Source organism: Spodoptera frugiperda, chromosome 26 (assembly GCF_023101765.2).
Source record: "Spodoptera frugiperda isolate SF20-4 chromosome 26, AGI-APGP_CSIRO_Sfru_2.0, whole genome shotgun sequence".
Lineage (NCBI taxonomy): Eukaryota > Metazoa > Arthropoda > Insecta > Lepidoptera > Noctuidae > Spodoptera > Spodoptera frugiperda.
Genome location: NC_064237.1, coordinates 170804 through 186667, shown reverse-complemented (window position 1 = coordinate 186667; position 15864 = coordinate 170804). Strand labels below are relative to the sequence as shown.

At 47.1% G+C, this 15864-nt stretch overlaps 2 protein-coding genes and 2 long non-coding RNA genes across 21 annotated transcripts in view; 2 read left to right on the top strand and 2 right to left on the bottom strand.

Moving 5' to 3' along the window:
• Positions 1-8016, top strand: part of LOC118264558 (prominin-like protein) — a 38833-nt gene extending 30817 nt beyond the window's left edge. The window contains exons 13-21 of one of the 8 annotated variants that reach the window (XM_050704918.1): positions 687-737; positions 4021-4221; positions 4566-4646; positions 4748-4813; positions 4999-5106; positions 5270-5377; positions 5584-5700; positions 5850-5936; positions 6432-8016. In XM_050704918.1, coding sequence (XP_050560875.1) covers positions 687-737; positions 4021-4221; positions 4566-4646; positions 4748-4813; positions 4999-5106; positions 5270-5377; positions 5584-5700; positions 5850-5936; positions 6432-6444 — 832 coding nt within the window. In that variant the 3' untranslated portion in view covers positions 6445-8016. The other 7 variants (XM_050704917.1, XM_050704919.1, XM_050704920.1 and 4 more) reach the window with 7 other exon arrangements.
• On the bottom strand, positions 7782-8438 carry LOC126912508 (uncharacterized). The gene is made up of 2 exons (XR_007707240.1): positions 8373-8438; positions 7782-8306 (listed from the first exon to the last, which is right to left on the bottom strand). It is a non-coding gene; the product is annotated as an uncharacterized LOC126912508 (long non-coding RNA).
• A 917-nt stretch (positions 8439-9355) lies between these two features.
• The window catches only part of LOC118264564 (sodium-independent sulfate anion transporter-like), a 46394-nt gene continuing 39885 nt past the window's right edge, over positions 9356-15864 (bottom strand). For 2 of the 10 annotated variants that reach the window (XM_035577115.2, XM_050704926.1), the window contains 10 exons: positions 14044-14171; positions 13241-13333; positions 12853-13057; positions 12479-12643; positions 12049-12236; positions 11854-11968; positions 11622-11767; positions 10039-10209; positions 9596-9773; positions 9356-9520 (listed from right to left, as the gene is read on the bottom strand). In XM_035577115.2, coding sequence (XP_035433008.1) covers positions 9519-9520; positions 9596-9773; positions 10039-10209; positions 11622-11767; positions 11854-11968; positions 12049-12236; positions 12479-12643; positions 12853-13057; positions 13241-13333; positions 14044-14171 — 1391 coding nt within the window. In that variant the 3' untranslated portion in view covers positions 9356-9518. The other 8 variants (XM_050704929.1, XM_050704928.1, XM_050704930.1 and 5 more) reach the window with 8 other exon arrangements.
• On the top strand, positions 10242-11569 carry LOC126912507 (uncharacterized). 2 transcript variants are annotated; one of them, XR_007707238.1, is made up of 5 exons: positions 10242-10335; positions 10483-10705; positions 10781-10853; positions 10927-10999; positions 11525-11569. It is a non-coding gene; the product is annotated as an uncharacterized LOC126912507 (long non-coding RNA). The 2 variants fall into 2 exon arrangements; XR_007707239.1 differs by having other exon boundaries at positions 10271-10409.

The window sequence follows — 15864 nt, the reverse complement described above, 5'->3', positions numbered from 1 at the left end:
CGATACGTGCTTTGAACGTTTGCCTAAACACGATCGATATACTCTAATGAACACTGCTAGTCCTCCTGTTCCTCCGTCGTATCGTTGTTGTATGGCTGTGGGCAGGAGTGTGTATGAGTCCCGAGGTAGGCATGCATCGCTATCGCATACATTGCTTGCAGTCGACGGTTCCGTGGTATCTCGCTACATTGTAACCCGCAGTGTAATTCATGGAAATTAGTGTTGAGTTTTTATTTGCAATGTTGTAAATATCCCCATTAGATAGTGTTTGTGTCCGCCGCCAGTAGTGCGCGTCCCGTACAGCAGTCCGCCACGGACCGGGCCGCCTCCGCTCGGCCCGACCTCCTCACTCTTACTTTAATTTTGTTTGTTTCGGTTTCGTTTACTTTTTGTTCTATCATCCAGTCACATTCTGCACAAGATATTAGACTTTACAGTAATATATTTATTCGGTTCTCCTGTAACCACACTTTACAGTAGCCATACAATATACCTAGTTACGACTCCAAATTCATATGAACTCGTACGAGTTATATTTGTAAGTGGATTGTGTTTCTGAATACATATATCATTGAAGTACTGGTCGGTAGCGCCATACGTGAGCTAGCGTATGTATAGTATCTTGTGCGTGTGAAGTTGTGAGGCGTGTCGCGCGGCGCTGACTGACTGTCTGTTGTCTGTTGCAGCGAGTATTTGTATGACGCGTACGCGGACCGCGATAACGTACCCCTTGCCAAGTAAGTGCCCCCTCCGCCCCCTCTACACTCCTACCCCCGCATGCTTCCCTACACCGGCATGCTCGTCTGCATCATACAGCTTCTTACTTTCGGTTCTTTTCCTACTAACCTTAGTGTGTGTAAGTAGTGTATTGTGTAGTGGTGACCGGCCCAGTAGTGCGGTAATGTGACCTAACACAAAGCTTGGCGAGACTGGCATGGCGACCACCCGCGTGAGGACTAACGCTAGAGCGACGCGTGGCGCCCTGCATGCTGCATGCCCGAGTGACAGACTGTAGCGTTATGTTCCGTTGGTTCAGTTCTTTTATTTAGTTCTATTATTTTAACGAAGGGGTGGCAGGATCTCTGTTCGTATTCGAGATACGAAGCGACATATCGACAGCTTCTTTAGTGGATAAACTCGTCTTAAAGTCGTGTCGAAGCAACCGAACCGAAGTAAACGTCGATAACCCACTGAGTGGCCGGCGCCGTGACACTAACGTTCCGCGGCAGCGGGTCCAAGCGCAGCACGCTGGACATCGAGGGCAAGATCGCCGAGTGGCGCGAGCGCAGCGCGCCCTCCGCGCCCCCCGCCGAGCCGGGCCCCGGGGGCGCGGGGGGCGCGGGGGGCGCGGGCCCCGGGGCGCCCACGCGCCTGCTGCTGGCGGGCGACGACGTGGTGTGCCAGCTGCTGGCGCCCCCCGCGGCGCTGCTGGACGACCTCAAGACGCGCCTGGACGCCAAGGACGAGGACAACGAGTCCGGCATACACGAGGCCGAGTAACCGCACGCGGGCCCCGCCCCCCGCACCCCCCCGCCGCGCCCTGCCGCCAGGCACTGACCGGAACATGTAACGTCTGCACGGTACTAATGTGCTATAGTGGGGGGATGACTGAATACAGCTAAGTAAATGTATTGTACACGTGCTCATTACGTAGCTATACAACAGCTAGGGCGAGGACATACCTGCTCGATGTCGGTTCTAAACAATGTACCTCGGTGTTGAATTGACCATCCCCACTGGACACGGCAGCAGTGGCGCGCGGTGTCGAGTAAGGCACAGCCTTCGTATTAAAGTTTTACTTAATGATTTAATGAGTTTGTTTAAGGATCCCACAGGGTTCATTTTAGCCAACAACTATGAAATTTGACCAATTTTTAGTAGTCATAAAATTATTCGATTTGTCTTCCGTCTTAGCAGTTTTTATAAACATTTTACTAATTTTTTAACATTCTGAAGTTTGTACCATTGTACTTTTTAATACTTTTAAACATTCACGATTTTAAGGACGCGTGGAATTTTGTCCACTGACAATGCTGTCCATTTTGTGAATTGATTCATATCGAACCTTATATCAGTACGTATTGTATATTGTAATCTGTATGTCACTACATAGTATAGCATAGCTAGGCTTCGCTTCACAGCGATCGTTACGAACGAGAACGTCCATTCGCTAAGGATACAACCGCTTCTGCCTCGTCCCACTCCTAGGGCTGTCTGCGGCGCGCATTGAAGTGTAACACTAGCGTGCAATGTGGGTCCGGACAGCTGAACCTGTATACTATCGCAACGCTGGTACAAGTCATAATGATCTCTATTTTATACGTGTCTACTGTAGCCAGTAGTGTACTAGTGCAGACAGGAGCCGTCCTTGTACACAGTGCAAGGTTCGATGCTCAGCTATCATTTGCTCCATACAAGCAGCACGCTTTTGCAAAAAGCAAGTTTCGTATTAAGTAAGTAGGTAGAAATATAAAAATTGTTCAACATTTTGATATTGCCAACTTCTCTTTATGCATTTTGATGAAATATTATATTCGGTAAGTTTTTATAAAATATTACCTTTAAGAAACATTTACTCAGGCGTATTGTTATGTACTCTAGAATAATCCATGGATATTATATTATATTGTAACGATACATTACATAACCATATATATTGGGAACGTGCGCACTGCAGTGAATTGACTTGCCTAGAGTTATAGTCGAACAGATTATATTCGTATAATGTATGGCCACCGGCACCGCTCACTCAGTCTTCCACTTGTATTCATAACTACATGATAGAAATAGCAGCGTGGACTGGAGACTGCGGATGCCGGGCGCCGCTCCTTTCATATCAGTACTCAGTATCGTACTCCGGCTAGCATAAGTAACGTGACGTTGTAGGATATTGTGTGACATATCGATGTTTTTACATTAGTACGTAGATAGTGTAGCAGTATAGGTAGGCAGTATAGCCGCGGCCCGCGACTGCGGTTACTCGGCCGGCGCCGGGGCTCGGACTCGCCACGGTAACACTCCACACTCCCCGACTGTTCTTGCTTTTATTATTTGGTTGAAGCGTTACGTCTCTACCTTGTGTACCGTTCCCACTCTCGTGGTAGATCCAAGCTGATCGACCCTCTTGAGTAGCGAATGTGAGACTTTCAATATAATTATTCTTTTTATTTTGTTATTTTATTTTGCGGGGTGGATCCTTGTTTAGTGTCGTGTACAAATGCACCGATTATTAGTGACTTGTCCATCGGTGCCTAGCTGTCACATACAATGTCGACTAGTAGCGTGTGTCGGTACGTTTGTATGCGCCCTACGAATATAAGATTAGTCATTCGCTTTGCATCTCTACAGCAAGTCTCTGTTTAGTTGGCACTGGATACCTCATATCGACATTATGGTAAACCATTGTGTTGTAGCTCCCTCTGTCCCTTACTTACAGCATGACTTGTCACTGCTGTGGCAGCTTTAACTTAGCTTCGCTTGTGTGGATCTAACTTACACGTGTGTGTACCTACTTTTAATAATAAATGTATCAACCTTTTCTTTTCATATTTATCTATTGAATATAAAGTTTGTACATAGAAACAATGTAGTGAATCGAAATAATGATATTAGGTCTTTACCTATGATAACTGTACGTCTGTTTCCTATGAAATGATCAAACAAATCGGGCACTAAGAAAGTGTCATTTAAAATTAGTATTTTAAGTCTGGAATGAAGTCTGATATAATAATGGTAACAGGTTCACCCCCATTGCGTCCGGTGTATAATCATAATATAACCCTATACCTCTTTTAGGAACAAAAAGTGCTATAAAAATATACGGTTTACTCTCAAGTACTGTTCGAATAAACTTGGTTTTAAGCCACATCGGGAGTTGAAAACATTAAGCTGCCAAAAATTTTAATCTATATAGGTAAAGACCTATTATTTTATTAGAGCATTTAAAGTAGTAGTATTTTATTTGTTGTTACTATATATGAATAGTATGAAAGACATTCCTAACGTGAGTGCGTGTTGTAGCGCATACAAGGCAGAGAAGCGAAGCGGGCGCGAGCCCCGAGACGGGCGCGAGGCGCGCGAGGCGCGGGAGGCGCGCGACGGGCGCGGGCGGGGGCCGCGGGCCGCCGCGCCGCTCGACGCGCGCGCCGCCCGCCACGACGCCGCCCTGGCGCCGCCTCTCGACGCATACCACGCGCGCAGATATAATGATATGGCGCCAAAGTCAGTACTGCTTCACTTTGTTTCTACCTGCCTCGATACTTCATTTGTCATTAGCACTGCTGACGTCAGAGGCGGATTAAACCTAAGCGAACACTCATAAGCACCCCTCATTTTTTGGGTGATTATATTGGTGAAGTCACTCTATTGTCATGGGGCGCCCCTCTGTACCCTGGCGCCCGAGGTACTTGCTTAATACGGCTCTGGCTGACGTAATGAGTTGACAGTAACCGATCGATCACTTTAATTCACGTCTCGCGCGTACATACGACGATGTCGGTGTGTGCGTGCGATAGTGCACTGGAGACACCGGTGGCACTGGTGGTGATGGGGACTGTGTGTTGCAGGCACTGGGAAGAAGGACCTCCCCGCTACCTCGGCTCTACTGAGTACGAGCGACCCCCACCATACTACTATCCCGGACCAAAGTGAGTATTCATGAATGACACTCCCCGCCCTGTACCGACCGTGTCAAGTTACCGAGTTGTAGATGCAGTAGAGTGCAGTGCTAACGTTGCCTGTGTCGCAGCCCGCGCGCCCGCTCGCTGCCGGGCCGCGGCCGCGGCTGCAGCTGGGCGCAGTACTTGGCGGACAGGTACAGTCGTGTGTGGCGCTAGGCTCGCGTGGCTCGGTCGCAGTGTTGTCCGCTTCACACGGGTTGTTGTTTCTCATTAGTGTATAGCTGGTGTGCCGTAACCTGCTGTCTGTATTGTACGCTACGTGAGCTAGCTGGCGGTGTAATGCGAGGACCGTAGTACTGACGCAGTTGTTACATTCTAGTCCCGGCGTGGCCCGCCGCAGTTCGTTGCGCGACATGGACGTAGTCGCGGCGCAGCAGCCGGCGCGCAGGCCGCCCGGCTTCAGCTGGGCGGAGTACTTGCGGACTAGGTACTGTTCTATGGCGGGCTCTTACAGATTCCGCAGCAGACACATTATTACGCTTTGGTTAAATAGGAGTCAGCGGGCGATGGCTTTATCATTCATAACTATTCCGTTTAATTATTAATTGAATTAGTACAGTTAATACTACATCCATGTTATTGTATTTTAGTCCATCGACGCTACAATCTACTGTAGGAGAGAGCAGCAGGGAGACGTTGTCCACTGAAGCTTCCACTTCGAGTAGAGAGCCCCCGCGGAAGTGGGCGGAGTACCTCGGGTATAGTAGCTGGGCGTGCGTGTGTCTGCTTACTCGATGGGGTCATTTATTGGAACATCCGTACATTCATCGTTGCTGGTTTAAGTTACTCTCAGTGTCGTTGTTTTTAGATCGATCACACTGTTTTCGATCGCCTCGAATCTCAGTCGGAGTAATATAGCGTGGGAAATATTTGCTTCATAGATTTATTTGTAATGTTTGTACAGCGTGGTCGGCCCAAGTCAGCCGAAACAGGTCAATAATGAGGTGAAGCCGGAGTCCAGCCGTGGCCAGCCGCAGCGTCCCCCCGGCGCCAGTAGCTGGGCCGAGTACTTGGCTGCTAGGTACACTACTGCAGCCCGCCCTGTACGGGCGGCTCTTTCACGCTTATGTTTCCAGTACAAGTACACTTGTTTATTGCACATGTTTACAAAAATATATATCTAAAGTAAGTTTGTAGTAGACGATCTAAACGTAAAGTTTAACATTTTAGCCGAGCCGCGCCCCGGTTTGATCGTATACCGTCGGCCAGCGAGCAGCCCCCGGCGGCGTGGAGCTGGGCGCGGTACTTGCAGGCTAGGTACCGCCTGCATACTACAACACTGCATTCTGTGTCCGCTTTTGTTTCCGTGCACATGTCCACTTCCACTGCGGCAATGAATTTGCCACTCAGTACCGAGTCTTTGACAATTGATCAAATGTCATCATCATCACATTTAGTTTTATCTGGTTTCTGGTGTACCGTGTAGGTTCCCTTGAAATTTGTAGTAGTACCATTGAGCACCGGTCTCCCGAGGAGGAAGGGCATATACATACATGTTTGTCTGCACATACGTATGGTGTTGGTAGAGGAACAGGTCGAAGTAGGGAGTCACCGGTCGCCGACAGGCCCCGGTATATCTAGCCAGTCGCATTGTGTATCAGTAATGTTGGTTCCAGAGGAAGTCGGGGCACCTTGTTGTCACTGTTGATGTGTTGTTGTGTTCCTTGTATACAGATGTAGAGCAGGCCCGCACTGTAGCACCTGCAGGTCGCACTGCACGCGTGTGTACTAATGTTGTTGTTTACATTCCAGCGATAGACAGTAAAGTGGCGCTCACTGAGCTCGACGACGACCTGCTGAAGTACTGAGGCCGCGTGTCGCCGTGGCCGTAGTGGCGGACAACATTAAGGTCTTCTTTAGACATTAGATAACATTTTATAGTTAAAGGCAAAACGATTCACAATTATATTGCAATCTATAGTACCCATATGTTAAATATAAACCTCATAGATTATCAATATAACTCGATTTAATGAAATATCCGCCGCCAGCTAATATTTAGAATTTACATTCAGAATTCCGAATAAAATTGTGTGTGCGATAGGGCGACACGTACAAAAGCACCTTGTTCAATACATAGAGTAGAACTTGTGATGAACAATCTAAATGGTATTAGTACGTAGTAGTAATCGAGTACTATATATGTGACGGAGGTAGTCTGTGTGAAGCTGCGGGTCGCTGCTCATTATTGTAATTACGTCGGCTCAAGGTGAATACGTTGGAAGCGATCTCATGGTCGTGTTGGCTTTAAATCATTTACAAAATTATAATCCTTTATGTGTTGTTGAACGCGGATCAGAAGACCGCACAAAATGTGTTTGAGTTTAAAATCTAAGAGATTCAATTTTAAGTTAGAATTTACGTAATACTATTTAATATATTTTATAATGTGTAGATAATTAAGTTGTCTCGTGTTTTATTCACTTACTATACTTCAAGTGACGTACGTGATAAGACGGAATTCGTCTGAAAATGTAGTAGGAGGTGACGCGTCTTGCATTTATATTAGTATTGAGTAGTACCGGCGGCCGTGTCGCGGCGGTGTCCCACTCAATGCTCCGCTGTACCGGGCACGCCGCCCGCCGCATTTATTGTGTAACGTAAGGACGCCAAATATTCGCGTTTCTAAGTCTGGATATTAATTCGTTCATAATATATTTGTGCTAGATCTGTATTTACGAACACTTTTTCTATTTACTATTGTAAGCTCGGACATCCGAAGAGATTGCCGTGCCATCGTACACTCAGTTCGTAATGTGATGCTAGCGTAATGTCCTAATTATTGTCCTAGTGTAATTTTGTGATTATTCGACATTTATTATATTTTATTGATAAACTTGGTATTCGAGATGTTAAGTAGTCGATTTGTTTATACTTATTGTGTCATATCGTAAGTAAGTGCCGTGTAGTGTGTGAGATAGCAAGCAGTGCCGCGGAGCCGGCCACTGCGCGTGTCAAACGAAGGGATCATTGTCTATACGCCAACTCCCGCTCACTTTATTGTAGATGACTTCCTTTTGGAAATGTATACAAGTGTTTATGTTACGCTGCTCAAACTAGTGTCGAGTGTCCGCGAGATGTTTATTTAGCCATTTTATATTGATTTATTGAGAGTCTCGGCGTACTGGATAGTCCTAGTGAATGTTAAGTTAAGCTAGATCTAATGTAATTCCAATGTAATCTTTAAACAATTAATAGTAGTGCAACCAAAAAGTAAGGTTTTGTAAGAAAACGCCGCAGTAAGCGATGGCTGTGCGAGTGATGCGACTGAGACGACCGATGCGACTGCATCAAGGAATGTAACGACGAATGTAAAATAAACATTTAATTATCCTTAGCTGGCAGTTTCACTTTACCTTACATATCCCGTCTTCTACACTAACAACCACGTTTCTACACTACAACACCCACGTTTCTACACTACAACACCCACGTTCCTACACTACAACACCCACATTTCTACACTACAACACCCACATTTCTACACTACAACACCCACATTTCTACACTACAACACCCACATTTCTACACTACAACACCCACATTTCTACACTACAACACCCACATTTCTACACTACAACACCCACATTTCTACACTACAACACCCACATTTCTACACTACAACACCTACATTTCTACACTACAACACCCACATTTCTACACTACAACACCTACATTTCTACACTACAACACCCACATTTCTACACTACAACACCCACATTTCTACACTACAACACCCACGTTTCTACACTACAACACCCACGTTCCTACACTACAACACCCACATTTCTACACTACAACACCCACATTTCTACAATACAACACCCACATTTCTACACTACAACACCCACATTTCTACACTACAACACCCACGTTTCTGCACTACAACACCCACATTTCTACACTACAACACCCACATTTCTACACTACAACACCCACATTTCTACAATACAACACCCACATTTCTACACTACAACACCCACATTTCTACACTACAACACCCACGTTTCTGCACTACAACACCCACATTTCTACACTACAACACCCACATTTCTACACTACAACACCCACGTTTCTACACTACAACACCCACGTTCCTACACTACAACACCCACATTTCTACACTACAACACCCACATTTCTACACTACAACACCCACATTTCTACAATACAACACCCACATTTCTACACTACAACACCCACATTTCTACACTACAACACCCACGTTTCTGCACTACAACACCCACATTTCTACACTACAACACCCACATTTCTACACTACAACACCCACGTTTCTGCACTACAACACCCACATTTCTACACTACAACACCCACATTTCTACACTACAACACCCACGTTTCTGCACTACAACACCCACATTTCTACACTACAACACCCACATTTCTACACTACAACACCCACATTTCTACACTACTTTCGCCCGCCTTGGTAATGTGATGAATACCTTGTTTAACTTGGAAATGAAATCGGAAAACTTAGCAAGGCAGACGACTAAGGAGAAAATCAGTATTTAGTTACTTGTAACATTATGTTTACCTTCTCTGGCCAGCCGATGTGTGGGTTTTACAGTATACCTATCTGTTGTTCTAGAATAGAAGCGACCTCTATCAGCGTAAGAACAACAGACAGAAGCTGTATACAAGGAAACAATGCGTTAAAATAACCAACACGTTTATTTGACTGCGTCCGCTGAGACTGTCAACACTTAAGCTACTTAACACTAACTAGGCTAGTATAAATACATAGGTATAGCTAATAAATACTGTCTCGTGTGTCAAGGTACTGCGGAGATCTGAGAGATGTCGGCTCGCTGAGCGTTCTGCGGACAAAACGTAGAGTTATAGATCGAGCGTTAGGTATGTATGCGAGGCGAGGGAGGCAGCAATATACCGACACGTGATCTGGCGCGGGTCGTGGCGGCGCAGCATGGCGTCGAGCTGCGCGCGGCCCGTGCAGTGCAGGAACTCGCGCGGCCGCACGCCGCGGAACACCTCGGCGATGGACGGCTTCACGTTGTAGAATATTATCGTCTGCCCGCGCGCGTGGAAGTCGTCGATCAGCGCCTTGATGCCCTGCACACAGTTTACGTACGCAGATTAAGCTTCCATCACCAAACTTAGTCACACGGTTACACAACATTGCGATTGGTAAATATGTATTTCTGGTAGATTCCTATAGGAAATAACATTAATTTCTAACAAGTACCAAATTTATTAGAAATGAATGTTATTTAGTAGATATACAATTACAAAGTTCAACATTACAACTTGTGATCCACTGCGGCGCCTTTTCTTTTTGGCTGCCAAAAATGAATCAATGAGAAAACAGTAGTTGTACCTTGGCGGCGGTGAAGTCAGCAGCCTGTACATGTGTAGCGTCCAGTACGAGCGGAGTGCGCGTGTGGTGGCGCTCGGCCGCCTTGCGCAGCGCGCGCCGCACGAACTCCGCCGACGGGAACGACAGCGACCGGTCCACTACCGCAACCAGGTGCGGCACGCCGTCACTCGACTGTAACACACACATGCTGTACTACAACGACCGGTCCACTACCGCAACCAGGTGCGGCACGCCGTCACTCGACTGTAACACACACACATGCTGTCACTACAACGACCGGTCCACTACCGCAACCAGGTGCGGCACGCCGTCACTCGACTGTAACACACACACATACTGTCACTACAACGACCGTCCACTACCGCAACCAGGTGCGGCACGCCGTCACTCGACTGTAACACACACATGCTGTCACTACAGCGACCGGTCCACTACCGCAACCAGGTGCGGCACGCCGTCACTCGACTGTAACACACACACATGCTGTCACTACAACGACCGGTCCACTACCGCAACCAGGTGCGGCACGCCGTCACTCGACTGTAACACACACACATACTGTCACTACAACGACCGGTCCACTACCGCAACCAGGTGCGGCACGCCGTCACTCGACTGTAACACACACATGCTGTCACTACAACGACCGGTCCACTACCGCAACCAGGTGCGGCACGCCGTCACTCGACTGTAACACACACACATACTGTCACTACAACGACCGGTCCACTACCGCAACCAGGTGCGGCACGCCGTCACTCGACTGTAACACACACATGCTGTCACTACAACGACCGGTCCACTACCGCAACCAGGTGCGGCACGCCGTCACTCGACTGTAACACACACACATGCTGTACTACAACGACCGTCCACTACCGCAACCAGGTGCGGCACGCCGTCACTCGACTGTAACACACACATGCTGTCACTACAACGACCGGTCCACTACCGCAACCAGGTGCGGCACGCCGTCACTCGACTGTAACACACACACATACTGTCACTACAACGACCGGTCCACTACCGCAACCAGGTGCGGCACGCCGTCACTCGACTGTAACACACACACATACTGTCACTACAACGACCGGTCCACTACCGCAACCAGGTGCGGCACGCCGTCACTCGACTGTAACACATACACATGCTGTACTACAACGACCGTCCACTACCGCAACCAGGTGCGGCACGCCGTCACTCGACTGTAACACACACACATGCTGTCACTACAACGACCGTCCACTACCGCAACCAGGTGCGGCACGCCGTCACTCGACTGTAACACACACACATGCTGTCACTCACACACACCACTCGACTGTAACACACACATGCTGTCACTACAACGACCGTCCACTACCGCAACCAGGTGCGGCACGCCGTCACTCGACTGTAACACACACACATGCTGTCACTCACACACACCACTCGACTGTAACACACACATGCTGTCACTACAACGACCGTCCACTACCGCAACCAGGTGCGGCACGCCGTCACTCGACTGTAACACACACATGCTGTCACTCACCCACACCAGTCGACTGTAACACACACTGCACTCCTGCACTTGTACTTACCACAGCCGTGGTGACCTTGACAGAAGGGCGCGCGGACGCGTACAACAGGAATACGAGGTTCACTGCGATACCGATCACGATACCCAGCTCCAGCCGCAGCATGAGGCACGTCACGAACGTCACCACCGCGGGGATCAGGTCCAACTCTGTTGATACATAACAAAAGACAGCGATGTAGTGTGCGCTTCACGTGTAATGTATTCTGTGACATCTAAGTAAGACAGGTACTGACTTTTAGTTCTCCAGATAGGTTTGAAGACGTGTAGCTCCATCATAAAGACGACCGCAGCGATGATGACGGCAGCCAGCGACGCTTTGGGGATGTAGTAGAAGTACGGCGTGAAGTACTGCGGACACACGGGCACACGTTAGCGCGTGGGGACTATAGTAAGACGGGTCTGTGCGGGGGACGATGGGTAGTATGTACCTGCAGCGAGAGTAGCACGAGCGCGCCGGTGTAGAGGCCGCCGGCGGTGGTGGCGACGCCGCTGGCGTGGTTGACGGCGCCGCGGGACAGCGCGCCCGACACCGGCATGGAGTGCACCAGCGACGACACCATGTTGCACACGCCCAGCGCCACCATCTCCTGCGTCGCGTCCACGTACTTGCCCTCCGCTACACAACACGGGACCGACGACATGTTACATTCGGGTACAATAAACCAGCGGGCACCATACCATGATCAATATAGCAGAAAATTCAGTTCAAAGTTTTAATTTATCTCACCCCCTTCATCATTACTTGGGATTTATTGCATAACTGATGAGAACTGTGTGTTAACATTAAAATAATGTATTCCTCCGCCGATATATCGACATGACAATCTTGGCGATAGACAGAAGCGTGATGTAACTTACAGAAAACTTTAGCGAGAGCAATATTCTCGAGGATGGACAAGAGTGGCACGACGAATATGGCGGAGCCGAGCGTGGACGCCATCTCTGAGAAGGTGTAGGTGTGGTTGCCCACCGTCGCGGAGAACGGAGGCGCCGACAGCTCGGGCAGGCCGGGCTTCACCTCGCCTGCAACAACACACCACTCAGGTTAACCGATGAGTCAGGAATATCTTCCAGAAAATAAAATAAACACTGTTCCTAACCCAACTTAAAAAATTAAACAACAGTATCGTGCTACTTTCTAAGATGCACATAACAAATATGTTCGACCCAGGAATCAGCTCAGCCCGCACTAACGACTTGATGTTTAGATGTATAAATAGTAGGAGTGTGACCTGTGAGCACGAAGGGCGCCTTCCTCTGCGTGTCGAAGTAGTACGCGAGCGCCGCGCACACGAGCACGACGAGAATGTTGCGCGTGGTGGACAGGAACCACAGCGCATGCGCCGCCGCGCGCCGCGCCCGCGACTGCGACGTGTCCGAGCCTGCGTCGCCGCACTCCGGGTCCGGCTTAGGATTCACCTTTATGTCCTTCACTTTCTGCAACATACACACGAACGGACTTGTAATACCATATTATACTCCGGATACCGATTTCGTCTCTGAAATTTAGCCAAACAATAATTATTGACATAATGTTTTTTCTTTTAATATTTGTATACGTCAATTTTAACCGCTGCAATTCTTGAGCGAGCACACAGAGAGTGGTTCAGGGTCACTTACCCGCAGCAGCAGCAGCACGATGATGCAGGAGATGCCGAGCACGGAGTCCCACAGCCGCGTCTCCCCGATGTGCTCGTACAGCCCCGTCCACACCTGCAACATGTCACCGCCCACACTTACACCACTGTACTGCGTATTCGTGCTGATATTACATACTTCGTGTATTAATCAAGCAATTATTTATTTACAAGACAAAGACCTGCAGCCGAAGGTCGATAGAGAGTGAAGTGGCGCTGTGGGCTCGACACCGGCAAAAAATAAAATGGCGTGGATAAAAACTGATCTAATTATTTATCAGAAAAATTTGCTTACTAACATTTTTTTTGAAGTACTTAAGTTACTAATAACCAAATCATTACATCGCAAATTTCTAATGACACACGCATATTCATAGAATATGCGTGTGTCATTAGAAATTTGCGCAACAAAAAATAAATAGTTATTTTTTGTTTGTGTACCAGTATAACTACATTTCATTCAACTTAATAACTATGAACAGACTAGACGCCAAGTCACCAGTTGTAGCAGCAGCTGCAGTAGGAACATTAAAAAAAATTCTTCATTATTTTGTTACAATCAGGGGCCTTAGTCTGCTATTACAATTGTGTCAGAATGGTCGATCACTGAACAGTGCAAGAGGGACGGAGCTATACAACCTACATAGCTCCGTCCCTCTCGCACTGTTCAGTGATCGACCAAGGCCACAGTGCTGACGTCTGACCAGTGTCTCGGTACATGTCTGTGTTTCAGTTGTAGTAGAACGAGGTCCGGTTATGTTACAAATGATATGAGAGAGGGTTGACCTGCAAGAACTTGCCCCCGGGGAAGCTGAGGCCGAGGATGTCCTTGACCTGTGTGGTGGCGATGATGATGGCGGCCGCCGACGTGAACCCCACCGACACCGGCCCGCTTATGAAGTCTATTAGGAAACCTGAAACACAAAGAAACATTTTTATTGAGGGTTTTTGAATTTGATTCTAATATAGTCCATCTATACGCACGGTCACTTTATGCACACCGTGCTTGTCCTAATACGTACATATGTACTTGTATAAGCGGGGGTACCTACATTGCTGATTTTGTAAGTAATTAACTAGTATGTACGTGCGGTAAAAGTAAATAAAGCTACATAATAAAATTATGCTCAATGCAAAATGTCGTCCAAATATGATAAACCTACATGTACATAAAGATAAGTAAATAACAAATATACTATCGAGTGTCGAGACTGGTGCGCAAGAGACACGCTACACTCGCAACCATTCGAGACTTGAGAGACATCGCGTGTCGCGGCATGTAAAGCACCAACACTCAGGCGAGGCCTGTCTAAGGAGTACCTGCGTACCCAAAGCTAAGTTTAAGGATATGCACATATTGTTATGCAAGAATGCACAGTTTGTTGGACCAGCCACCTCCCTGAGTGTGTGGACTCAACAACAAGACATGTGTACTACATGTACGTACCTACTGCGTGACAGTACTCGAAAATCGTCGCGTCGCAGTAATAATAAGATGAAATTAGTCACAAGTTAATCTGAATCTATAGTGCCTACCGAACGAAAATATAGCCTCGTTCGGTAGGTACTATAGAACTAGCACTATTCATTTATTTATTTTTTCGTCAGAGACGGAATAGGGATGATGACAGAGTATGGACATTGAAAATCTATTTATTCCGTCGGTTAGGTAATGCAAAAATATGTATTAGACACATTTTTTTATTTACTCGCTAGCCTATAATATCTTCGAATTTAACTAAAGTAAGTTACCGTACCGTTCTTGTCGACCGTTTTCTACCTGCTATCTCGGAACGGGCCGCCAAACTAGCGAAAATGCTCACACTCTACACATATACCTAAGAGTATCTTCTTCTTTGACCGAAAAATCGTTATTTTAAAAATAAGGAAGGTCGGGCAAGCCTCGGATCTCAGTCCATTCCTTAAAAAGTTTCACTAAATTAAAGCTAAGTAGGTACATAGTATGTACGCACTATATTATTATTACATAAGTACATAGATTTGTTTACATATGTTTGTATAACAATTGGACAAAGACAGGACCTTGACTGTGTGGACAATGATGGAAACAAAACGGTTAGGAAGATTACTGGACCAGACTAATAACTTTCGACGCAATTTGTTGTTACTGAAATAAGCCAATTCGACGCAATTAATGTGAATAAAGTAAGTGTTCAGTGTTTAGAAGCAAAATCAGTTTAAGATATCCCATCAGTATCAGTAGCGGTCGAACGAGTCGTGAATAACAATGATACGTGAACGGTCTGTTTACTATTTAGCGAATTAACAACAAAATGATGAGAACGAGCACGCGTCACGCGACAGTGTACATATTGTTGAATTGTGACTGCAAACCGCGTTGACAATAATGCATCTCATTTCACAGACGAGGTGGTTGCCAGTTCCCGCCTCAACTAGGTGCTTTTCTCGAGCTCGAGCTTTGTTTCGACTCTGGTGGAAAGCTCAGTAGGAACCTAAATATTCACAATCAACCCAAGTTAAACACAGTTAAGTTGAATGTAGCGCAACGCATGAGTGCACGGTTGTCCGGTGTTCACCCGCTGTACAAGGGCCTTACCTATAGATTAAAATGTTCAATTGTGATAC